This window comes from Amphiura filiformis, chromosome 6, assembly GCF_039555335.1.
Source record: "Amphiura filiformis chromosome 6, Afil_fr2py, whole genome shotgun sequence".
Taxonomy (NCBI): domain Eukaryota; kingdom Metazoa; phylum Echinodermata; class Ophiuroidea; order Amphilepidida; family Amphiuridae; genus Amphiura; species Amphiura filiformis.
In genome coordinates, this window is record NC_092633.1 from 67,507,105 (window position 1) to 67,533,533 (window position 26,429).

General features: G+C 34.5%; 1 protein-coding gene across 2 annotated transcripts in view; it reads right to left on the reverse strand.

Annotated features, from left to right (window-relative positions):
* The window catches only part of LOC140155888 (uncharacterized), a 46,736-nt gene extending 22,533 nt beyond the window's left edge, over positions 1–24,203 (reverse strand). For both annotated transcript variants that reach the window (XM_072178888.1, XM_072178887.1), the window contains exons 1-3: positions 24,093–24,203; positions 13,405–13,606; positions 9,521–9,702 (exon numbers count right to left, since the gene is read on the reverse strand). In XM_072178888.1, the coding sequence (XP_072034989.1) occupies positions 9,521–9,702; positions 13,405–13,606; positions 24,093–24,117 (409 nt within the window). In that variant the 5' untranslated portion in view covers positions 24,118–24,203. The remainder of the gene's footprint in view (positions 1–9,520; positions 9,703–13,404; positions 13,607–24,092) is intronic.
* Between the last annotated feature and the right edge of the window lie 2,226 nt (positions 24,204–26,429).

Sequence of the window (26,429 nt, forward strand, 5' to 3'; positions counted from 1 at the left end):
CCTCGACAATGTAAACTCTGCGGCATTACAGCAGGTTCATACCATCACCAGAGAAGAGAGCCTTCGCACTGAAGAGCGTGCCGACAATCACCAATGTCCCCCGCTTGTACTCACATATCATCCAGCCACTGTTGCAGTAAGTAATGTGATCATGCGCAACTGGAAGATAATTAGTGATCATCCTACAACCACTGATATCTTCAAAGAACAACCCGTTGTGTCCTACCGTCGCGACAAGAACGTTAAAGATCACCTTGTTCGCTCTTCACTACCACAAACAGATGAAGAGACGGTAGCCAACCACGGCACGGTAACCTGCAAGCGACGCAGATGCAACACCTGCCGCCATCTGAGGAGCAACAACAGCGTAGCGGGACCCTGAGGAGTGTATCACATCAAGAAAACATTCAGTTGCATTTCAACCCATGTGATTCATTGCATTAGTTAAACGCCATCCCACCTGTCTATATATCGAGGAGATAGAGCGAGGTTGGCCGACAGATTTACAGAGCACAGACACGATATCCTTCAGTTCTGCGTGACATCTCCCGACGTGTTTATGTTGTAACCAGTTCTGCAACTCTTATTAATTTATTGTTTTACCCGTAAGTAGAGTGGCGTTGTGAAGTGTTGTGTCATCCTGCTTTTTTTTTATTCCAGCAGTAGGCCTCTAAATACCGTACCAAACTATTCATGATTATTGATAACATGAATAAAATCAAAGCAATTTTTATTACCGTATTATTATGTGGGATGTCTATAAAATTAATGTAGTAAATTATCCGTTTTTTTTGGTTTGTTTGTTTTAAAATTAGTAATTAAAGTATAAGCCTACTGTACAGTTAAAATATTATGCAAGAAGACATCAAAAGGTGTTCATCATTGCGTGTAAGTACACTCACTAAATTTACCACTCTTAGAAATTGAGCAACTCCTTATGAATTAATTAAGCAACACCCAATATAACAAAATATATATTTTCCAGGTACATACTTCTCATTCCACGTGTAATACTTTTTGACGTCACGAAAAGTATTATACATAAAATATTATATGTAACATGTGGAGTCTGCAGACTGCCTTAAGCGGTACCCTTGGACAATAGTATTACCCATATACGGATTCATTCAATAATTACCATTTTATTCATTCATTAACAATAGTAAAATTTGAACCTCTAAACTCAATATAGATATTGTTAAATCTATCATGTTACCTACGAATACCTGGGTTTCTTCACATATCATTTAATAAAGTGTTAAGTGTATGCTTATAGTTCCTAAATGCTGCAATTGGGGATACACACAAGGATTCTTACCAGTCAATTGGGGAAATGCCGCAAAATAAGGATATACCCCCATTCCTCTTTTTTATAACATGAAGGTGTGGCAGAATGTCAAAATCACAGACACTTACATGTATTTCATTCAGGATAGATACAAGGATTCAATTGGGGAAGTACCGTGAAATAGGGATATCTTCATTTCTTTTTGTTACATGGGGATGTGGCAATCAGACACTTATTTCATGCTGAAATTGGGGATACACAAAGGTTTCTTACCAGTCAACTGGGGAAGTATCGCAAATTGGGCACAAGGTGTGGCACAGTGTCGCTCTCACAGACACTTATTTCATGCTGCAATTGGGGATACACACAAGGATTCTTACCAGTCAATTGGGGAAAAATAATACCGCAAAAATAAGGATATCCCCATTCGATCTTCTTTTGATAACAGAATGTCACAATTGAAACTAGGCCTGGCATTTTCGGGTAATTTTGTACCCGGGTACCCGCCGCAATTTTCGGGCGGGTAACCCTCCCCGGGTACCCGAAATTCAAATTCAATACATTTTGAAATCATTAATAGACTATGACATGAATACAAATTATCAATTTTCATATAAAAATAACAAAATATCTTGAAATTTTTTTGAATGATCCTTTTTATTTTTTCGGTTTTGTAGTGTCTCTGGACCTAGACCTAAATGCCAGGATCATTCATGGTTGACCTAAAAAAAAAAAAAAAAAAAAAAAAATTTCATGTCATAGTCTATTAATGATTTCAAAATGTATTGAATTTGAATTTGGTACCCGGAGGGTATTTCCTACCGGTAATGTAATCTCGGCGGTACCGTTTACCCGACCGAAAATGCCAGCCTTAATTGAAACCTAAGTATGGGCCCAATTTTCAGCAGCTGTTCTCATAAAAGATTCTTCTCTACAGACTCCAGTACAAGGTATCAATTTGGAATTGGAGTGGCATAATTATAGTTTCTGTATTTTCTCATCTTCTCTGGTTTAATCAACAGTTCACACACCATGCAAAATGGAACAGGACATTGGTAAATGCCAGTTTAGGGATTGTGCAAGGTCTTGATCGATGTGAATAAAGTGTTAAGTTTGTCACCCATTTTCCCTTGTGTGCTGTATAAGCATAAGAATTTATAAAGATGTTGTTTTAACAATAATAATTTTCCCTATCCAGTAACGATGTCCTGTGTTATATGAGATGATAGATATTGGCCTATACTGGTACACAAAGAAATGTTAGTACCAAACTGGGGATGACGTACTACAATTACAAATCAGCAGGCCTAGGACCAGGCTAAGGTAGCCTAGGTCAACATAGTAGGCCTTATCCTGACAAAACCAAATCAACATCAAAGTTAAGGTCAACAGGAATATCCCCATTTCGCGGTATTTCCCCAATTGACTGGTAAGGATCCTTGTGTGTATCCCCATTTACAGCATGAAACAAGTGTACATAAATTATGGGTATAATCAGAAATAATGGCACCAAAGTGTGACAAAGTGGTCAAAATTACAAAGAGTGTTCTTGCGACAAGTGAGTTTTGGAACATTTATTTTGCGCACCATGTAGTCTTTATATTTTCATAAGTAGACTATTAAGTGACTAATTTGAAAGAATGTGGTACTTAATAATAGCAAACATTTCAGAAAATGCCATGAAAACCCATGCAAAACTTTTTAACTTGTACATTTTTTACAGTGCATGTTTCAAATACAAGTACCTCTTTTCACGCTAGCATGTAACACTCCTGACCATATGGGGAAGAAAATTGGGCATATTATTTTTTACATGACAGCTATGACACCATATACAAAACACAGTTTTTGAAGGATGAATTTCCGTGCTGGTCTTTTTCATACAACAACCTCACGGTGCCATTATTTTTTACTTTACCCATTATACATACCATTCTAGTTTTACTGTTTATAATACAGTGGCCATAAACCAGTAGAAGGGGGCCTATTAGATACCATTGTCAAATGAATAGAACTCACACCCTAGCATGTGATTTACTATGAGTATGAACATCACAAATTGAAAATCTAGGCCCCTATAAATAATATAAACCCGGAATATAAACTCGTTAATGAAGAAAACAGCATGAAATCAAAACAGTACTCTGATATCCACATTGCTGATATGAAATTCTGAATAGATATCAACAAGTAATCATGGTAATGACAAATTGGCTTCTGACAGAGTTACAACAATCCCCAGAAATCAAGATTGGCAGCCAGAATGTTGACAAATTTCTGTAGGCTACATACTTGTCAATTTCAGCTTATAACCATGCAAAATTTAGTTGCAACCCAGCAAACACAAAAACGTTTTAAAAACGTTTTAAATAAGTTATATTTTGGCTTTTGGTTTAGGTAAAAACGTTTTGATAACATTAAAATGTCGGGTTATATAAAGGTCATGATAACGTTTTAAAACGTTTTTGTATGAAAACACACTACAACAATATTTTTTAAATGTTTTCAAAAAATGTTATTTTAAACTATTTTTGCAAACATTTTTGCCAAATATTTTGTCAATACTTAAATAACATTATGTTAAAATATTTGAACCCAGCAAACACAGAAATGTTCTTAAAATGATTTTTAAAACCTTTTAATAACATTTAAATGTCGGGTTATATAAAGGTCATGAAAACGTTTTTAAAACGTTATTGCAAATATTTTGGGCAAACATTTTTCACAAAATATTTTCAATAACGTTTTTAAAACTTTTTCATGACTTTTATATAACCCGACATTTGGAATGTTATTAAAACATTTTATAACTTTATATGTTTGCTGAGCAGTAGATTATCAAACAAAGTTTTATACTCTTAATATACCCTTTATATAACCCAACATTTAATCGTTTTCTGACAACCTTTTATATCCTTTTGCGAATGATGTCGAAAACGTTTTGTGTTTGCTGGGAAGTTACTTACGTTGAAGTTGAAAAATATGCACAAGTCAAATGAGCTGCTGGCCACATTATAGGTTCACTTTTGTCCATGGAAACGGGGACATCAAATTGGGTTGGCTTATTATATTTTGTCAGTGGAAATGGGAGATCACATCAGTTTTTTTTTTTTCTGTGGAAATGGGGACACACTCAGCTTGATTTTTGACTGTGCAAATGGGGACGTCACAACAGTGTGGTTTTTGTCTGTTGATATGGGGATGTCACCTAAACTGTGTGTAAACTGCATTGTTAAAGCATCTTACACACATGTGTGTGGCAGATTGGGATAAAACCATGCAAACTGGGTATGTACCTCAAATCACCCCAGATTTTCAAAAATCCATTTTTACATCAAATTTTAACATATTATGACCATTAGAGAATTGGGGATATCCCCATTTCACCGTATGTCCCCAATTGATTGGTACGAATCCTTGTGTGTATCCCCAATTTCAGCATGAAACAAGTGCACCCCACACACACACACACACGGACACACACACACCATAGTGATTACTAAGTCTCTCCCTGAACATTCAGGCGAGACAAAAATGGTGTATATAGCTAATATCCTATTTGCTGCATTGCATAGCAAGATGCGATCAATCCATTTTGGACTATTTTTTCTCTGGCAAATAAATTGTTGGCAAAGCGATAAAGTGCACCAATAATGCAAATTAAAACCTATATCGCATAATGAACACAGTTTCCAACATTTACCACATCATTATGTAGAAATCTGAAAATGATCAGTCATCTAAAAAGTGTTTTTTTCCTACTTTGCAAGTGTAAATAACCTCATAGTTTAAAAACATTCAAATGTGTAGGAATGATTTAGACTATTTTTAGATAAAGTTATGATCAGCAATTTTCACCGTGCAAGTATACCACATTTGATCAAAATCAAGGGATTTTTAAAGATTTCAAGCATTAGATTCTTCTGTGGGCACAACCAGGTGGATGTCAGTTCATAAGAGCAATGTCGGGGATTATAGATCACAATTTTTCAATCGATGGGGAGAGATGAGGTCCCACCAGGTCCGACCGAGTCTCCTACACAGGTTACGCTCCCTGTGGAAGGCGGAACCAAACTGGCTGATGTGGAGACTAAGCCAGTTTGCGTCGGTCTGATACTCGTCTATCCTCGTCTTTGACCATGCGCAGATCTGGCTGGTCAGGAAGATATTTAATATCCCGAATTTATAATATGCCTACCAGTTCCACCGTATAACCGATTTGCTAGAGAATATTTGTTACCATGTTTAATAAATTCGTATTAATCGTATAATAAAATGTGGCCAAATGTATATTTGTGTACATAGTGTGTGGATCCACTCTTCTACGGACTTGGCTACTAAGCATGTCGGGAAGGATATGGCGGTATGCTGACCTGGGTCAATATGTTCTGGGCAGATGAGGTCCCACCAATTGCCTACGACCTTGTGTGCGATCATGTGTGACAGGCAATTCCCGATAATAATAGAGGTTCCCTGGCACAACTCCTCCTATCCTGGACGAAGAAACCCCAATTTTTAAAGAAAAAAGTTCATAACTTCATAAATTGTGTTCAACACCCGGTTCAGTAACAAACATGACAAAATACATCACAGCATTACAGCATTCTATCACAACAGAACAAAACTGAAATATAGCACAGTAGTTTCTTTGCTTTTTATTTTTATTTCTTGGTAAAATGAATGTGAACTGTGAGTGAACAAATTTGTAGAGTATAAATAGATAGTTGTGAGAGCTTATTTTAAGCTTTCTATGATCTAACTTTAAAAGAAGGAAAAGGAACTACTTTGCAGTTATATAATTTAGTCTGTGTAAGGCCTAGTTCATACTTTTTATTTGATGTCGAATATTCAAAGCAGCAAATATTTGTTATTCAATCTATTTCCAGTAATGTTTAACTTCTAAAGTTCTAACGAATGTTTGCTGATGAAAATTGATAACATATTTACATCAAATATAATTTGACATAAACATTCATATTAGAAGATAAATGAAAAAGAATTGAAACAGATTGTTGCATTAAATATTTAAATTATATACAGAATACGAATCGGCTCTAAATGTTTGAGGTCCATCATAAAATTGACACATCCCTAATTCCATGTGAATTAGGAGTTCATTAAAATATTAGAATTGAGGGCATGATCAATAATAAACACCTGAGGCAGAAACTATTCTGTACTTTTTTGGGGAGGGGGGGGGGAGCTGGGGATATCCTTTTTGTAAAAAGGTAAATCCTATTCCTTGCTATGGGCCACAGTTCAATGTTCTCTTTTCCCCGTTTTACAAATAGATATACTAGTATACAGTCATTATTGTCATGTTTTTCGATCCTTTCTACAACAAAGAAGAATAACATTTGTCACAGTCTGGTGTGACTCATATTACCTAAAATGGGAGGTATAAAGCTTTATGAAATGACATCCCATGAGAGATTCAATCTATCATCTACATGATGTATAAAACATATGAAACCACTAGTGCAAACACAAAGCATCACATGCTTGTACTGTAGGCCTATATCCAGGGCCTAAATAAATAACGAATGAAGAAACTTTAGGTCCTATATCCTAACCATAGGCTTGAAAACTTAAGTTTTTTCCCCTGATAGCTCCTCAGATAGATGTGCAAAAGATGTATGTGTATGTGCACCTCTGACCTGGTCTTGTACCCATTCAATAAAGTTACTGTATAAGTCAGGGCCGTAGCAAGGTTGAAAAATGTGGGGCGGCCAAAATACAAATATATGCCCAAATTGAAATAAAGATATAAAGAAAAACATAACAAATTTCTCAAAAAGTGGGGCGGCCATGGCATCCCTGGCCGCCCCGCTTGCTACGGCCCTGGTATAAGTTGAATTTTTGTGTGATTACTTTTTTGCCATTTGCCAATTTTGAACAGTTTCCCTTGTTTTTAAATGGGAAACTAAGAATCTATTCGCACATTGTTATTTTTGTGGAAGCATCTTGGAACATGAACAGCTTGAAAATAAATGTAGCACGATAAATGTCCACTTTTACAGTACTGCTAAGTGTACATGGCGACACATTGGGGTTAAAGACTTGTGTCCTTTGAGATGGGAATGGATGAGCTCCTAACATCCAGTCATGCAACCATGCATAGTAACCAGAAAAATTTGGTCATTGACAATTCTCTCATAAAGGAATCAAAAAAAGCATTGATTTTCCTTTTTTTTAAATTTTGTTTTCACTTTTTCCACACTGATTTGTGTAAATATTTTTCCAATGAGAATTTGAGGAAGACAAAATTCACTAGGGGCTATGCAATACGTGCACCAATGGGGGTGGGGGTGGGGGTAAAATTTCCAAATGGTGTGCCAAAAATTGCTTGCCTCCCCCCCAGCCAGCCAAAAATATCTAAAAATCCTAAAATTGAAACTATTGATAAGTATCTGTGCATCTGTGGTTTCTGTAACAATGATGATGATGATGCGGTTAAAATGGAATCCTATCTGAAACACAGGTTTAAGGGCATGGTATAACAGTGATGAAAGCTTCAACAGATGCCTTCATGTGTACAAAGAAAATTGTATTTTTGGTGCATCATCAGTCACGGGTTCTACATAGTGTGATAATAATGTTTCAGACTGCTTCCGAGTAAAGGAAATTTATGACAATGAAAGTTATCTTATTTATCGTTTTGACTATCATATTTAGGAAGGAAAAAGTTGTTGTTATTAATGTTAAAGATATTTTGACACTGTGGGTCAGTAATTATAACCATTTCAGTTACAACACATATCCTAGAAAGAAAAAGTGACCCATACAGATACTTAGATTATGCAGATCTAAATTTATTATAAATGTTACACTCATATGGTGAGGGGGACAAGCTGTGAGCTAGCACTGAGTAAGTGCCATAAGATTTCCCTGATTTATTTTTAGCGAATTTAACAATATATTTGGTTACTGAATCAGATAATGTTGGCATTATGTGATGTGGATGAGAGCCAAGTCAGTCTACCAGCTGCTAACTGTAATGTCTAGTATAACATGAGTCATGTGAACTGGGGAACTTAGCCATGATTCAGGGACACTGGTATGGTCATCTCTTGATTTTTTTTCCAATTCCCCCCTCCCCTCATGTTTTAAAGAGTGAACATTTACACAATGGAGCAAGTCAAACATGGGGATGCTTTCAGCATTTTTTGCCCCAAATAGTGACATTTTCATGGGGTTCTTCAGTCAGTTTTTGATTGCAATGTCCCCCTTGTTCTTCAAGTGAGGGATGCAACCACGTCCCTTCCTTGATGTTGATGTTGCCAACATATTTTTCATTGATTGTAAAGCAAGAAGGTATTTTCCAAATTTACTTGTTTTAAAATATGCTGTTGTTATTATGTAACCCAAATCTAACATCAGTCCCAAATTAGCTGAATACCAGATGCATGACACAATGAAAATACCTATTCACTTTTTGTCACATTAAATAATTTGTTGCATTGTATTGTACCTACCTCAGGCCTAAATTCTTTTGTTGCTTTGTGCTCTGGTCTGCTGTTGTAATTCTTTGCTATTTTTCTCTCTTTGTATTTTCTTACTATGCACTTTAGTAAACAACTTTTAGAATATTTTGAAAGTGAATCAAACTGGGCTGTCTTTGTTCTTTTTGTTTGCTGTTTAATGGTTCATCACAAAACATGTTATGTATTGTAACAATACATTAACAATTTGTAGTATTCTTGTCTACCAAAGTGAGTTTCTTATGAACAAACTCAAATTTCAATATTTCCCTTTCATTTTTGTGAACATTTTACATGTGAAAAAAACATTACCTATGATTCTTTGGTCATTTTGTTTAAGATTTCATAATCAGTTTTACCAACATGATGGCAACATTTTCATGATCACATCACAGATCCTGGAAAGGTAGGATCTGTGATCACATCAAACTGTTAAACTACAGGTTTCTGACAAGTTGTCAAGAGATTGAAAAACACTGAATACAAACATATCAAAACAAAACAAAAAACAAATCACACCACACCATAGCAAACCAAAACAAAATTAAAATATAATGTACGGACAAAATAAAATGAAACAAAACAGAACCGAACAAACACAAATTATTATCAAAACAACACAAAAGCAAACCATCAAAACAACAATATTTTAATGCCTGTACCAGGAAGGTGTACCAATATATAAAAATATTTTGATACAATACCCTAGTTACTTAACCCCAAGACTGATGAGTTAGTAATATTTTCTTACCACATACTGCCAGACCAGCACTAGTCATAACCACTCTTTTGACTGTCTTTGAATCCACTGCTGCCTGAAGGACATTCCTGACTCCTTCCACTGCTGGGTTCACAACAACTTCTGCTTTCTTTGGAATGAGGAATGGGAAGGGGCTGGCACTGTGGACGACATACTTGCAATCTGCTACAGCACTAGATACAAAAAGGGGGAAATTTGGAGTGGTAGGCTTATTATATCATCCATTAAACATTCAAATTCCTTCTGCACAAGATCAAGAATTTTTCATCTTGGGCTCAATTTTACCATTTCTTTGCCCTACTATGATCACTTTCAATGCCCTTCTTACATGTTGTGTGAGTAAACCAAGGCACTTTTACAGGCAAATGGATGAAAAAATAATACCCTGTTTTGCTAAATAGAACATAGCTATATCCTAACCCTTTTTTAATAGGTGGACCTAAAAGGCATGGCAATAAAAGTCAAGTTTTAATATTAATTTATTATATTTATTATTTAATTTATTATATTTAAAATTTAATATTGGACACATTTTGGAAATAAGGGCAAAAAAACATGCATTTTAGGGTGTTTTTTGTTTTGAAAGTTCATTAACACCCAACAAAAGTTTGAGACATTTGTCTGAACCACCATAATCAATTAAATTGAAGACATGTATTAACTGGCAACACAATTAATTAATGTTAAATGCGATTTTTAGCATCCATTTCCTTATTTTAATTGGAACAGCAAACAGGTGTCAATGGCCAATTTTTGAAATCAATATTTTGTGGTGCTCTCTTATTCATTTACCCACAGCTTCTATAAAGTAACATATTAATTTTATATTAGAATCAAGTCCAGTTAATTAGGGTTAATATAAGCACATAATTTAAATTAAAACAGGAAAGGTAAATTAACAGTGATAAATGGTTTTCAGAGAAATATTTAAGATAGGAAAGATGCTATGCCACAAAGGTACAAACAATTCAAAGCAAATGCTGCCACACAGACATTCAAAATTCCGAAACTGATATTATAAAATGACACCAAAGTCACCAAGAAAATGTTTGAGCAAGAAATTAAACTTTGAAGGAAACTATATTCTCTGAACTTTACAAGACAGAAAAATACCCAAGACCAATTTTGGAAGCTTTTGGAAAATCTACCATTGTACTTTTCAAATACTTTACCTTCCAAACTTCAATATTTACTGGAACAAATCTCTTCCTGATCTAAAATATTCACTGAGTCACAGTGACCAATAGGTCAATACAAACCCCAGGGCATTCCTATCCCAATACCCTCATTCTTGGATATGAAAATTAAATTGTAACTCCACCACCTTAATGTAATAATAAAGAGGGTTGTGGTTTCAAGTCTCATATCAAGAAGAAATATTGACACACACAAAATGATATGTTTTGAATAAAGAGTTCCCATGAACTATGTGGAACATAGTTGAAATGACCTCTTATACATTAAAAGTTCACACACCTTAAGGGAAACTGTGAAACTTAACACAGCATTCCTTTAGATTTGAACTAAAAGTGAGTATTGACTTAAGGGCAGGAAAGGCAGGTTTTGCAGTCTGGCAGATAGTGGAGAGAATGCCAGGTAGCTTTGGGGGCTATTATAGATTATAGAATGCATTGCTCTTTTTAGGTTTTGTCTATTCAGTATTGGCAGGTGGGGTTTGCTCAATCCTCCTAAAATAGTTTCCTGAATATTTGTATGGAATACCTGCATGTTTTAAATCACATGCTTTGCTAGGTCTCTTTTATCATGTTTATTACAATCAGTAAATATTTTTCAAGATGTAAGTGATATTATAAAATAGTCAAATTCCTAGACGTTTACTTGGTATTAAATATCCTGGTATAAATATATTTAATTTGTGTATTTAAATGTGTATACTTTCTTTGTATCTCTCAACTTTGGAGGTTATACAACTTGCAACAACAAAAAGCAAAAGTTTCTAGTCTACTGTGGAAAGTTCAAGTTTACTTGAAAATTGAAATCTCATGATAAAAATATGTTTGGAATAAAATAGTGCACTTAAAGTACCATTGAGTGATTTATTGTAAATATAATGTGCCTACCTGCTTCATGATAGATTTACAAGTATTTGTAAATAGGTCATTTTGATCATAATTTATAGATCTTACTTTTTGCATCATAAAACATATATATTATTATTTAAGCATTTTGCTTTCCTATGTTGAGTATGACAGCTTGGCTTGTGTGAAAATGGAAAATAATACTTTAGTTTAATAAGTTTTGCAAGTTCCCAAAATTAATGGTTTTAAAACAAAATTCTAACTTCATGTTTTAATGTCAGATCTTGCTATTGTTATATTGTTTTCATTTATTAACATAATGACCACTTGTTCAACAATTTTGAGGCAGAAAAACAATCACTGCAGCACAAAACCCTGAATTGATAAGTTTAAAATGAAACCTGCTGCAGCTCGATACATAGTCTACCTTATTATTTAGACTATAGCCCTGATTGTAAAGAACCTGGGATGAATATTACTAGGAATATTTTGGACATAAACATTAGCGAGAGGTTTCTCGTACTGTGGTATGAAAATCTCAACTTTTGTGAGAAAGTGGGGAGATTTTGGATCATGGATGCCTCTTTAATTCAGGGCTTCAACTGTATATGCAACAGATATAGTAACAAGTGTATTCCCCCGGCCAGGCAGGGTTTTACAGGAACTTGTAACATTATATATAGTATTTCATTTAATACACTTCCTATATTACAACATTGAGCTCATAAACACTTCCTGTTGATTCTAAACTAATTGAACTGGAAATGTTCCAATTTAAAAATCAATCTGCCAGATCAGTATGGGTGGCTATGATAAATTTCAAATTAAGGAATACATAACTGCCTTGCATAGACAGTATATACTTATTGGTATGATCAGATTTAGAAATTAAGTGTGTCTGTTCCCTTTGAAAAAAGGGAACTGGGGAAACAGCATCCCTATTAAAGTCCAGAGTACTTATTATGTGCCATATGACATTATGTTAAAAGACTCTGGATTTAACACTTTAATATCCCCAAAAGATGTTGTCCAATGTTGGATATCTCTGGTTGCATGAAATGCATATCATGTATTACTTTTCCAGAATTAAAGTGCAAATTAAGTATGTCATAGGATCCATGCAGGAGGCCCTGAGGTTTACAATTTTTTCAGAAATAATGTCAATCCAAAGATACTAAAATCTTTGGTAAATCCTATAAATTTACAAGTACCCCTGCCCTGAGCTGTGCCCTGTCCATGCTGTCACCAAATGACCCTACTGTTCCTATTTTTAGTTCACCTTTTGGGTAAATCCCATAAGCCTTTGTGGGTAGACCTCCGCCGATGTTGTCACACCGATGCGCACAACGTTACTATGCACATCACAGCTTTCAGATGCACGTAACAATGTTCGCGAACAACATCATAATGTGTGCGAGATGCTTATAGACGCACTCTTTGCTTTCAAATTATACATGCCATGTCTGAGAAATAAATATAGCAACAGTAATGTTGTTTTTTTGCCAGCCACCAGCCAGTTTTTGTTTTGCCAACTATATTTACATGGAGTGGGATGATCACCAGAAGTGAAACTATCTTTTGAATAGCCCATGTCTGTTACTATGAAAGTGTTTCATAATTTCCAAAGATTTACTTCAACTTCACTCTGTAGTAATACAACTGGACACATTTTCGTATGTCCAGATTGTAAATATTTACAATTGAGATATATGCCCCCACCCAGAATTTAAATTGCTTTAATAGTACAAAAGCTTACAAATTTTTATTTCACTTGATATTTTTGGAAAACAAGAAATGTCTTTAAAAAAGACAACAGCATGGATGAAGTTTGTTTACCTTTTCCAGCTGTCAGCATTTTGAAGATCAGCTTCTACAAGTTCTACCTCATGTGCTGCATCTGGACATAGTTGTTTGATGTGCTTTATTTTGTTTTCATCACTGAGACTACGAACCGAACCCCTGACCTTATATCCTGCTTGCTGTAGTTGTTGTATGATATGCCCAGCGACATAACCAGTAGCACCAGTCACTAGAACTCCTGTATTTGAGAAAATAACAATAGATTTTAGTATATTAATCATCACTTCATAGTTTAATCCATCAAAAAATTGTGTTTTTGTCTTTTATGTAATTTATAATTACAGTTAATGAGTTGTATGTAAATTTTTGCACAATTTGTAATTTTCTTGTTGCATTTCTGCCTTTAAAAGTGATCCTATTTTGCATTCCACATCCCAGAAAGGGAGGTTAAGAAACAGCAGAAAACAATGAAACAAACAAACAAGCAAAATGTGACATCATACCAAACTTTAAAAACACAGAGAAGACAAGAATCTCATCACTGACAAACTGGGTCACAATGGTGTACAACTTTCATGTTTGTCTCATGACAGGGCTGCAAGGTGTCAAATTTCATATGAAACAGTTGAATAATTATTATGATGACAGGACTAGATGTTCATGTTGGGCAGTGATTTTCAAGCTGACAAACATCCAGAACAGAACAGAAATATAGCAGGGTTTTTCAAAAGTAAATGTTTTTAGAATTTAATAGCAATCTTATGCTTAGTATTAGTTTATGTAATTCAACAATGTGTGCAGTTGTGTAAGTAACCTTTTATAAGCAGGTTCATTGTTGAAGGTAACGTTGGTAAAGTTAAGATAGGCCTACAGATATACAAACTTAGGGGTTGTGCAATAATTATGAGCTGCGGGGAGGGGGAATTTCCAAACGACTCGTCAAAAATCACTTGCCCCCTCTCAGCCTGCCAAAAATTGCTTCCCCCTTGTTTAAAGGGTGGTATGTTAACACTTTCATAAATTGAGTAAAAAATGGTAATTGGGGGCAAAACATTGGGCCTATATTAGGTAAAACTCTGGAGGTGGGGGTGGGGGTGAAAATGATCATGCTCTAACATACTAAGTACTCCTTGGTCAGTGTGTTCACAGCTCTGGAAAGTACAGTTTGAATCTATTTTGAGCGAGAAGGGCAGTAATCTTGGTGTAATTGAGGTTGGTTCATACTGTGCAATATGTGATGTGATCAGGATTTCAAGAGTTTGAAGAGTAATAGTGACAGAACACAAATTAGCACCACCTTATAACCAGTGACCATTTGAACTCTATTTCTTCCACATTCCTTGCCTGGATGTGTTTACAATGGGCACTAGTCACCCATTCATTGGGGTTACAGACAAACAAAAAACACAATTACAGTTTTTGCAAGAATCACAGAGTTACAATAAAACAATGTAAACTGAAGCTTTTATGACAATGACCCAAAACACCATACCCCATTTTTGGGCCCATTTTACTTACTGAATTTGTATGATAATACTTGTGGGCCAAATTGTTTTAAATCATCCAGAAAGTACATGTTCTGAACAAAGTATTCCAGGGCAAAAAGTTTGATAGGTGCTTTTGTGAGGGCAACCATTCACAATTTATTCCATGCTAGGGAAAGGCAATCACATTTATACATGCTAAAGAAGTTTTAATTTACACATTTGTGGAGGCACCAAGGCTAAGGCATAAGGCACCCAATGAAATTATTGTGTCTTGTTTTGGTGCGGGGGCACTCCCACTTTGGAGGTGACGCATATGCAGGGCTGTTAAGACCCCCCTTTTCAGACCCCAAATCGAAAAACAATAAATGTAGAAATTGAACTTCAATCAAATTATGCACCATATCATTTTTATCAAATCTAGATATCATGCAAATTGGTCTATGAATGAATGTATTGATTGAATAAATAAATAAATAAATAAATAAATAAATAAATATATATATTATAATTTAAAATAAATAAGATAAACTTTTAAAATGTTTAATCAGTAAAATTTTTCATGTTCATAAAATATTCAATTTCAAGATTTATTATTTAATTCACAGATGAGATGGGAGTGATGTACTTTAAAAACCTGCTTAATTGTACTAGAATTTTTCTCCAGGATCTGTGATATAACTGAAACATAATTGTGTATGTTTTTATTTTCACACTAGCTAATAGGCAAAAGGCAAGTATAAAAGCATGCATGAACATTAATGTTATGTAAAAATATCACTTTCACAGTTTGTATTTCAAAGAGTTCCCATGACATTTTGATCTCATCCCTAAATATTCCTACCAACCTAAAACGTGCCAAACTGCTCGATTTACTCAAACCACAGCCTCTGGCGGAAAAATCACCCTGCTTGAGCTATTTACAACAAGGCTGTTTGAAAAGCTTTTGAGTTCTCCACTAGAAAGGTTCTCAAATTCAAACTGCATGGTATAGATGCATGAAACTATAACAAGTATTCTCCACTTTGAAACGGTGATTTTGATTTTCCATGTTTTCTTTATGGTCATGTTGGTGTCATGAAGTGGACTTGTGTTTTGTCAGTAAATTTCAAGGATCATGCATCATTTGCATTGAAACACTCATAATTTACACTAAATTTAAAAAGAAAAATGTCCAATCTTTCCAAAAATGTCAACTAAATTTCAGTAGGGGCAAGCAAATATGTATGAAAAAGTTGTCAAAAAAAGTAGCAACTGCTTAAAAATAAGTAACATCGTAACCATAGCACCTCTAAACAAAAACAACCTTATCAAAGTAGAAGTAATGGCCCATCTAAAAATGTATATTTCCCCAGGGATTTCCCCTAATTGATGTACTTTTATTAGGCCAAGAAAAAAAATAGTTTGCTTGCCCTCAAATGAATTTTAACAATTGGGTCAGTCAGTCGGGATTTCTTTCTTTCCTGTTTTTAAATTGCTAGCAAACTCTACTGTTTGTATTAATTAAGGCTCAAAATATGAAAAATCAGACAATTTCGGTGAAAAATGAATCAACTAACAGTGAAAATGTTGAACACAAGCTCTAAAATACATTTATTTACATCTTCAGAATGCAAAAAATTTGAAAAAAAAACCCCTTTTCAGGAACTTCCAAAATTAAACAAACAATGTACGGTACTAAACAGACTCAGATGATCAGTATTACTATTATATGTAGGCGCCTACTTGTATCTCTAGCTACTCGGAGAGTTGCAAAATATCATCATAATTATTATGGGCCGGAACATGAATCTGTAACATTAAACTTTCAGGATATTTCAGGAAGTTATTTTTGCGGTACTGTGTTGATCGAGTATTATAGGCCCAGACTACACTATACATGCAGCTGGAAAAGGCCTAACTGTATAGCGTGGGTTTCATTTTTGCACTTTTTGCAGTCATTCATGCAGGCAGCCACAAATTTTAACCACACAAAAATATTTATTACATATACATGCAGTGGTGGCACCAGGGATTTTTTTCGGGGGTGGGATGTGCATTGGGGGGTGGGGCCGATTTTGCCCAAAATTGCTGCAAAAAGTGGAAATTTACGTAATTTGGGGGTTTTGCCTCAAAAGTGGGAGGGGACTAGGGGGAAAGAAAAATATTTTTGGGGATTTAACCAGCGATTCCCACTGTTGTTTTGGTTCCACACCAGTACCCTGGCACACAGTTTTGGGACCTGTCGCCAGCACCCCGAAAGCGCCTAGCACTCTAATGATAAAATAGTTAATATGCAATCGTTGATTTGCGATCGTTCTGACATATTATCATAATCTGAAAATTATGATAATATGTCGGACCAACAGAAAATCATCCTGTCTTACAACAAATAGGGCAAATTTCACAGTTTGCTCATAGATGTAAGTTGGAAAGCCCTAAGTATTACAAATATGTCAAAAAATCGGTTTTGAAAAAAATAAAGGTATATTCTGAAAAAAATTGTACATTAAGGCTTTAAAGGAGGATTTCGTGATCGTAGCATCCTCTTTTTATGACATTTTTCAGTAGATATCCACGAAAAAAGCTTATTCCCAAAATTTCAGTTGATTCCGATTTTGCGTTTGCAAATTTATAAAAGATTATGTGTATTACACTGCTCCATAGGCCACTGTTGTAATTTTGTTCTGGTATACCAGAACGAAATTCAAATTTGGCGATATTTTTGCTATAAAAATCTCAACTTTTTTTGAGAAAAGTGGGGGATGAGCGGGGGGATGAGGCTGTGGATCACGAAATTGAAACTGTGTGGATATTGCTATTTGTCTTATGTCTTACTTGTACATGTCCCAGCTGTGTGAAGCTCAGCTGAACAGTACTTACTACATGAAATTGGTGAGCTAGTACATACTAGCCCTACTACAGGGCCTTATTTTTTTAATTTTTTTTACATGCTATACTCAGAGACACGCTATACCCCGAGAACTGCTTAACCCACTAACAGACACGCTATACCCCGAGAACTGCTTAACCCACTAACCGCTGTCCCCGAGAAATAAGGACAGCGGTTAGTGGGTTGTGAGCTATCACTGGGTTTTTAGCAGTTCTCAGTTTATAGCATGATGTCTCGGAGTATATAGTATGTAAAAAAAAGAAAATAAGGCCCTGTAGTAGGGCTAGTACATACTGGAATAAAATAGCAATTTTCTTCGTTTTGTGTTTTACCCTCTCTGTCATTTGTTGGGCTCTAAATTAAAAGGGGACAAATGTGATCAGTGAAAACTACATATAGGAATCTATTCTTTATGTAAATCACTTTGCTCATATACAGCTAATATTTCCAATAGATCAAAATGATCATAAAGATACAATTTGGGATTCTCAAATGCATTGGATCACTATATTTTCATCAGTCATCAAACCCAGATGGTAGAGTGCTATTAGTCACTTCTTTTGCCTCCCAAATATTAGTCACTGAGTGACAAAATGATGGATTCATTTTAATATGGTTGGTCATAAAACCATGCCTCTTTGTGACACTGATCATATATCAGGGATCTACACAGAATTTAGATGAGCCTTGCCTTGGCAGAAGAAGAGAAAATTTATACAAGCAAAATATCTAAACAAATAAATATTTTTACACAAACCCAGGCACAAAAAAACACCAGGCCCCAGTGACCCACCCACACACAATATTTATAGCCTAAGGGACTGTTCATAAATACTTTGGTGGGGGGCTTTTTTGACCTCCTCCAGATAACCTGAAACTTTTTGACCCCCCTCTTTAGACATACAAAACTTTTTGACCCCCCCCCCATTTCCAAGAGGTTAAAAAACAACTTACGGTACGGTACTTCATTTGTGCAGTAACAAACACAATTAGACATCAGGTTTGTAGTATACATAAATATTTCGGGGCAAAGACAAGAAAAAATTAACGGTTGCATGATTTGCATCATTTTGACCCGGTATTATCGGTGGGATATATACATATGTGATGCGATCAAGCAAAATTTGCTTCATTTTGCTTGATCGCATCACATATACCCTTTTTGGGGTGGTGCAATAAAATTTATGTGTACCCCGGGGTGGTGAATTTTCAAAATGGTCTGTCACAAATTGCTTGCCCCCCCCCTTTGGTTGTGCCAAAAATCTTTGCCCCCCTTTTGATGTGCCAAAAATCTTTGCCCCCCATGCAAAATTTTTGGGAACCTGAATTTATAACCTTAAAATTGTCGTATCATATATGGTCATTTTCACGGTAAAGGGTGTAACTTTGGATTTTTAACATTTTGATCCGTAGTTTTCTAATAAAGCCACAGAATTCCATGATTTTTTGGCCACATAAGTCATCTAGTTAGCAGCTACCTTGGGTAGCATAATCATCTTCGGGAGTTACTGCGTTCAGTTTTAGCAGGCTTAAATGTACCTAATATTGCCATTTTGAAAAACTGTAAAAAACAGTAACATTTTTGTAAAACCCTGTGTTTTCTTCAGTTAGTTCATGGATAATTTTTCTTATCCTGAAATGTACGGTCATATGTTCAGTAAACACTGCCACATTAGATTTAATTGTGAACAGCCCTGTATTTTTGAGAACCGGACTTGATATTTGTCGTTTCGAGGCTTCATTTTCCGTTAACAATTGTTAACAAACTTTGTGGGTATAGCTTTGGTTCATAATTCTTGGTTATTTCTTCACTTCTTCTTGATTCATAACAGTTGATATCTTAACTTGAAATGGGTAACAAAAATTAGTTGATTTGCAAGCTTTTAAAATTTTTATAAAATCTTGACTTCAAAGAGCCGATTTTCCGTTAACTTTTTTGATTTTTTCGAAACAAACTGTTCAGCAAGCTTGGGCAAATATAAATAAAAGAGCTCATCCAATCTATTTATCAAAATGTAGCAAAGTAGATCCTCAAGTCACTTGTTTTTAAATCATGGAGATATATATCACCGTTTGAAAATGGGACCCAATACAAACTTTCCGTTAACAATTGAAGCCTCCGAAACAAATGAAGCCTCCGAAACAACAGTAAACTTAATTATCATCTATGCATATCTAAATTGGTATGTTCCATATTGATATCTGCATTGTAATTGTTGCATGATATGTGCAGAATGTCATAAATTTAAAAAAAAATTGATATTATGGTTAATGCTTGAAAAATATACTGATATCCAAGAAAGCCCGTTTCGGAGGCTTCACATGCAAATAACACCATACTTAACAAATGGGTGAAAAAAATTATCATGTTATAAATCTGCAATATCTGCCGCATAGAATCATTGATTCAATACACACAAGAAAATAACAGCTTAGATGATCCCAACAGTGTTGTTTTCAAAAAACTACTTCTGCCATGTTTAACCATTGTAAACATGAAGCATAAGAAACAAAAAAAATGACTTGCTGTGATAATTTAATTTTTGTCACAACTGAAATTCAATACTTAGAAGCAAAGCATGAAAATTGGTAATTGTGATATTTTTTACCTATTTTTTCATGTCAACTTGTAGTAGTTAGCCAAATATTTTACTTTTATGATCACCTGTGTTGTTAACTGAAGCCTCCGAAACACAAATCGCTTGAATTGCCAATTCTAAAAATAACTCCAATTTCTGTGAAACTTGGCTGGGAGGTTCCTTTCATCAAGTAGTATTTGTACATGAAGTTAGACATTTAAATTATTTTAGGAACCCAATTAAAACTTAAAAAATATGTTTAAGGTTGGGAAATTTCCATTGCAAATGACCCTTGATGTTAAAAATTTTCAAAATTGCAATTACAAACATAGCAAAACATGGTATAAAATTTAACTTATATCTGTTGACTTACTTTGGAATGGGATTTCACATGTATTCCAGCTTTCATGTCATAATTTTCTGAGCTTATGTAAAATACATTTTTCTTAGATTTTAACCAAAATGTTATGGAAATGTCAAATTTTTATCAGAAATCAAAAGGTTTAAGCCTTGAAACACTATTTTACTGGAATTTAAGTTGCTTCTATGCATGATTACAGTAAACAGAAACATATTTAAGTGGTTTGAAATTTTGACCCTAAAAATCAAAAGTTACACCCTTTACCGTGAAAATGACCATATGCGAGTGCAGCGAGTAGGAAATTTTGCATTTTTATATTTGAACGTGTTCCTAACGTTTTCCTACACCTTTTTAGGGCGTAAAATATCTGTGCCAAAAATCACTTGCCCCTCCCCCTTTCGACCTGCCAAAAGTCACCACCCCAGGGGTACACATAATTATTGCACCACCCCAATAAATTCTTATAGAGACTGTACAATACAGTAGGGGCCTACATGTAAAGTCTTGGAGCTTCCAAAAAGGCTGTAATGGGATATTGGTAACGAGCATGCGTAGCGCGCAAACAAATGTATTTTACACTGTTTTGGGCCATCAGGGGTAAAAAAAGGCTTTATTGGTACAATGTGCATGTGTAGCGTGCAAAAAATTTGTATGCTCTTGTTCTTTTGGTATTTTCTTGTTTAAAACTTTTTGACCCTACTCCTTTAGTAACCACAAATTTTTGGCCCCCCTTGTGCAACTTCAAACTTTTTGTGTCCCCCCATATTTTGCCCAGCCCCCCCCCCACCAAAGTATTTATGAACGACCATCCCTAAAAGGCCACATAATTACTTAGTATTTTGTTCCCCCAGGATTTGTTCAAGTCCAGAGTATTTTTATGAGTTGATATAAAAGGATGAGTTTCTTCAAATGTAAATTTAAGTAGTTTTCAGTCTTTTCCAACAGTGCTTGAGGTCGGGGGAAATCGAGAAGGCCCTTTTCATATGTGGGATTCTGAGGGATAGCCTCAACCCCTAGACTTGAAAATGATGCTTGTTCATTAGGCCTATATAAAAAATTTAAAATAAATAAATAAAATAAAAATGACCATTCTCAGGAATGAAGACAAGAAAAATAATGGGTAATATGGGTTCTGTAATTTAATTTTTCTGAATACTGAATTGGTTTTCCCAAATATATTCTTCTTTCCAAAATATTGTATGATATATTTCTTGTACTAGTTTTACACTGAATTTTGCCTGTTCCCACCATTTATCACACATACTTGTTTTATTGAAGAGGTCACAACCACAGTTTCCAATGCTGACAGATAAAGGTAAAGTACAATTATCTTAAGGTCAGAGGGGGACACCTGATCCTACCCTGACCCAAAATGTAAGTGCTTGACACTTGCCACAAAATATGCTAGAAATGTTCAGCTTTGTAAAAACAACTCAACTTTGGCAGAATTGAAAGTAAAAGCTTTTATGTGCATTCAACATGCTCAATGAAACAACATTTGTAATTGTATGGCCTGATTAAACTGTTGAATGTAAATCCATGAATCAAATTAAATCAAATCAAGTCAAATTTGGGTCTTTGGGTATAAAACTTTGTCTTTCTGTACCCTTCTGAAAGTTCTTTATTAGATTTTAGTACCGTAATTACCATGTACGATTTTTACAAGAAAGTAGGCCTATTCAAGATTTTGCTTGGTTCAGATTACATTTTTATATGATTTTGAAATAATGTTTCATACAGTCTTTAATGTTACAACCATTGCATTTGCATAATTAATGAGCTAATTTGCATAAATGCTAATTAATCATGCAAATTAGGGGGTGGCTTCACTATAAAATAAATAAGAACATACTAGTATTAGAAACACTTTGACCAAGTTTCAAGGCAAAAGTATGCAAAATAAAAGTACCCTGAACATTTATGCATGGATTTTTAGCAATATTGGCAAAAATTATTAATGATCGAGCTTCTCCAGTCATTTTACCTCATTAACTTCATTGCTTGTTGATAAAAACAATACATAGAAAATATAAAATTGAGGAGGGAGGGAGGTGTTTCTGCTGGTTTTTTTGGTTGCTAAATTGACAAAATACAGCAGTTTTCACATAAAATTGACATTGCTAGCAGTTTTCACTTTTCAGCATCTTCCAGGAATTTTTAACCATTTTTTTTATAGATTTTCAAAAAAAAAAACACTTGGAAGTGAGCTGATAAATAAAATTTAAAACTTGTTTATCAGCATTAACATTTTACTTTATTAGAAATTTAATATGAAAATTGAAAAACAAAACAAAAACATGACTGCAGAAAGTGAGGAGACACAAAAGTGACAAAACTAATTGTTTTTTATTTGGCCTCCGTTTCCATGGAAACTGTCCATTTTGACTTTCATAAACAGAACATAAACTTGTATAATTTAAAAAGCTGTAAAAAGACAATAAAAATGTGTGATGCAGGATTTCTTTCTTCAAAATTGCATTATATTAGCCCCATCATGTCTATGACCTTTTTTTGCTGCTTTGAAGCCAATATATTTGCATGGAAATATGACATATATGGACTGGTGTAGCCCAGAGAGTAGCCCGACACATCATGGCCCTAAAAGGCCAGTGGAAATCGCAGTGACGGAGGTGTGAGTACCTCGGGCTAGGACTGGTGGGGTGATCTAGAAAATTAAAATGTAGGCCTATATAAAATGTGTCTTTATTTCTCCCTGAAGTGACTTCAGCGTGTCCTGGGTGCTAATTAGGTCACATACAGTGAGTAATTTTTGTTTCCTAGAAATGCTGACTCAAAAATGTTAATTGGCATGGACAATGACAACATTGTTTTGTTTTCATTTTTGTGAACCCACCAAGAACTCATTTGAGCTCTCAGACAGTCTCTCTTTTTTTTCGGTAAAACTCTGTATTTAAAATATAAAAATGTAAAAAAAAGCAAAAAAGAAGAAGAGAACAAGTCATGCCTTGAGTTCTCTCTCAAATTGTAAAAATATTATTTAGAAAAAAAATTGTAAACAGCACAACTTGGGTTTAATTTTACAACAAAGACAGCAAGCCAACAAAACATTGTCTACATTTTTTTTGATCGAGACGAGACAACAAAGGGCACACACTCCCAGACTGACAGACATGCCCTTGTAAAACCACTTGAGCTTATTAAAAGCGCACGTGGGTCCGTAGTATACATGCTCGCTGGGGCGTGGCAATCAATTACACACAAACATGGGGAACTCAGCACCTCACCGCTCACAACAACATAAACAGTCACACACTCCATCACAAACGACTCAATTTCTACATTTTTATATATTAAAAAGTTACAAACACTTATTGAAATTAATATATATTTATTATTCTAGCAAACAACACAATATTTAAAGTAAAATGCTGTGTGGAAAAATAAGAAAAACTCAAAAAAGTACTCACTTTCGATTTCAACTGCGTCTGCCATCGTGCTTGATCCTTTCGTGCTTGATGAATATCAATGAATGGGATGAATGAGCTAGGGGCGCTAATACAATAACAAAAAGGGGCGAGTAGTACCACCTAAGATAGCGAAAATAAAGTTCTTTGTTCATGTAGCGAAAACTGTGAATCGTGTGTAAGATATTGATAGCGAATTGAATGAGTCAAAAAACCATTTTAGGCCTACCTTTTATAAGAAAAAAAAACACCTAGAAACTATTAATAAAATATAGCCTATTGCAACTTCAACTGACCAGCAGGGAACCAAAGGAAGGATTCAATATAGGCATCTTACAATATTAAGATATGATCAAATACATTGAAACATATAGAAATAGGTAAAAATAAACAATATAGTTATAAACTACAACAAAATGATGCATAATAGTTAATACGTTTATCAAAAGATGAGTTTACAAACTGAATAACTTGATGGATGGTATCATAGAGCTTCATAATAAAGATATCTCTATCAGATAGACTGTCAAAGTCATAGATGCTTCTAAAATTATCAAGCAATCGTATCCGCAAGTCATTGTAAAAAGAACACTTCATAACAAAGTGAAACTCATCTTCAACATCTTTACTATCACATAACTTACAAATCCTATCTTCAGGCTTAATATTAAAATGACGACCTTTTTCAATCATTAGCTGATGGAAAAGGAAACAGCGCATTTTTACAAAAAAAAACATAGAATAAGGGCGGAAGTCTTAATAAATCATTTTATTTCATTCGCAAATGCTTGAAATAACATATGTGATTAGTTTTAGCAATAATGTATTTTTAGTTATCCAAAAATACAGGTCTCTGACGTTAAGAAAAGCATCAAAAATCTACTTATATGAGCGCTTTTGCTATAAAATTTATACCAAATCAGAATAACGTATAAAACTTGTATTTTTGCTTAAAATGCCAAAATCAGTAGGCCTAGTTTGAAGACAGAGAACGAGAGGGGGGTAATTTGACTCAATTATGTAAATAGGCCTATATTTAAGGTATTAAAATATTTGTACACACATAAAGTACTTTTCACAATTAAAAAATTAAAATTAAAGAGTATCTTTTTGCATAAAACATTCAATTTTATATCCAACCTCTTCAAACTTCTGCATGCTGATAAACACGTTGAAATTTGGGTCTTTTGGTGATTCGGAACTGATATTTAGAGCACCATTTCTTCCGAACGGAAAGTCGTAGAGGGATGAAATCTTGGGAAATGACTAGAAACTGTCTCTAGTTTACTTAAAATGTAAAAATTGGATTTTGATAACTATTGACGTTTATAAGAGGGCGCACCACCAAATCACTCCACGATTTATGTACCAGTGAAATTCGGTTAAAATAGTCCACCGCTTATTTCAGCTTGTTGCGGCTTTATTTTCTAAAGATAATGTCAAAATTTGCACTTTTTCAGCTCATTTGCTTCCGACAAGTGTCTACATGAAGGAATCTGAGAAAAAATCCCAATATTTTATTTCAGAGGTGAAGTTTTGGCGCGAATTTGAACAACGTCCGGTTTCAAAAATTGAGTGATTTTTTAGGGTTAAATTTGCACGTTTTTTCTTTGCGGCCAAATAGCAAAAAAAGTAGATGGTCACCAATATATTCTGTTAAAAGAATAATATTCTACAAGTGATAAGCTTTAATTTGATACCAAACTTTTTATCTTTATTACGTTTTTGCAGTGACAAAACGCCATCCAAACGTGCGTATTTCCCTGTGTTATCCAATGGCGCAATCATTGGTGGTGCGCTCTCTTATAAGCGGCTTTTAAAGTGTGTTGCTATGTACGCGCATTTTACAAAAAAACATAGAATAAGGGCGGAAGTCTTAATAAATCATTTTATTTCATTCGCAAATGCTTGAAATAACATATGTGATTAGTTTTAGCAATAATGTATTTTTAGTTATCCAAAATACAGGTCTCTGACGTTAAGAAAAGCATCAAAAATCTACTTATATGAGCGCTTTTGCTATAAAATTTATACCAAATCAGAATAACGTATAAAACTTGTATTTTTGCTTAAAATGCCAAAATCAGTAGGCCTAGTTTGAAGACAGAGAACGAGAGGGGGGGGTAATTTGACTCAATTATGTAAATAGGCCTATATTTAAGGTATTAAAAATATTTGTACACACATAAAGTACTTTTCACAATTAAAAAATTAAAATTAAAGAGTATCTTTTTGCATAAAACATTCAATTTTATATCCAACCTCTTCAAACTTCTGCATGCTGATAAACACGTTGAAATTTGGGTCTTTTGGTGATTCGGAACTGATATTTAGAGCACC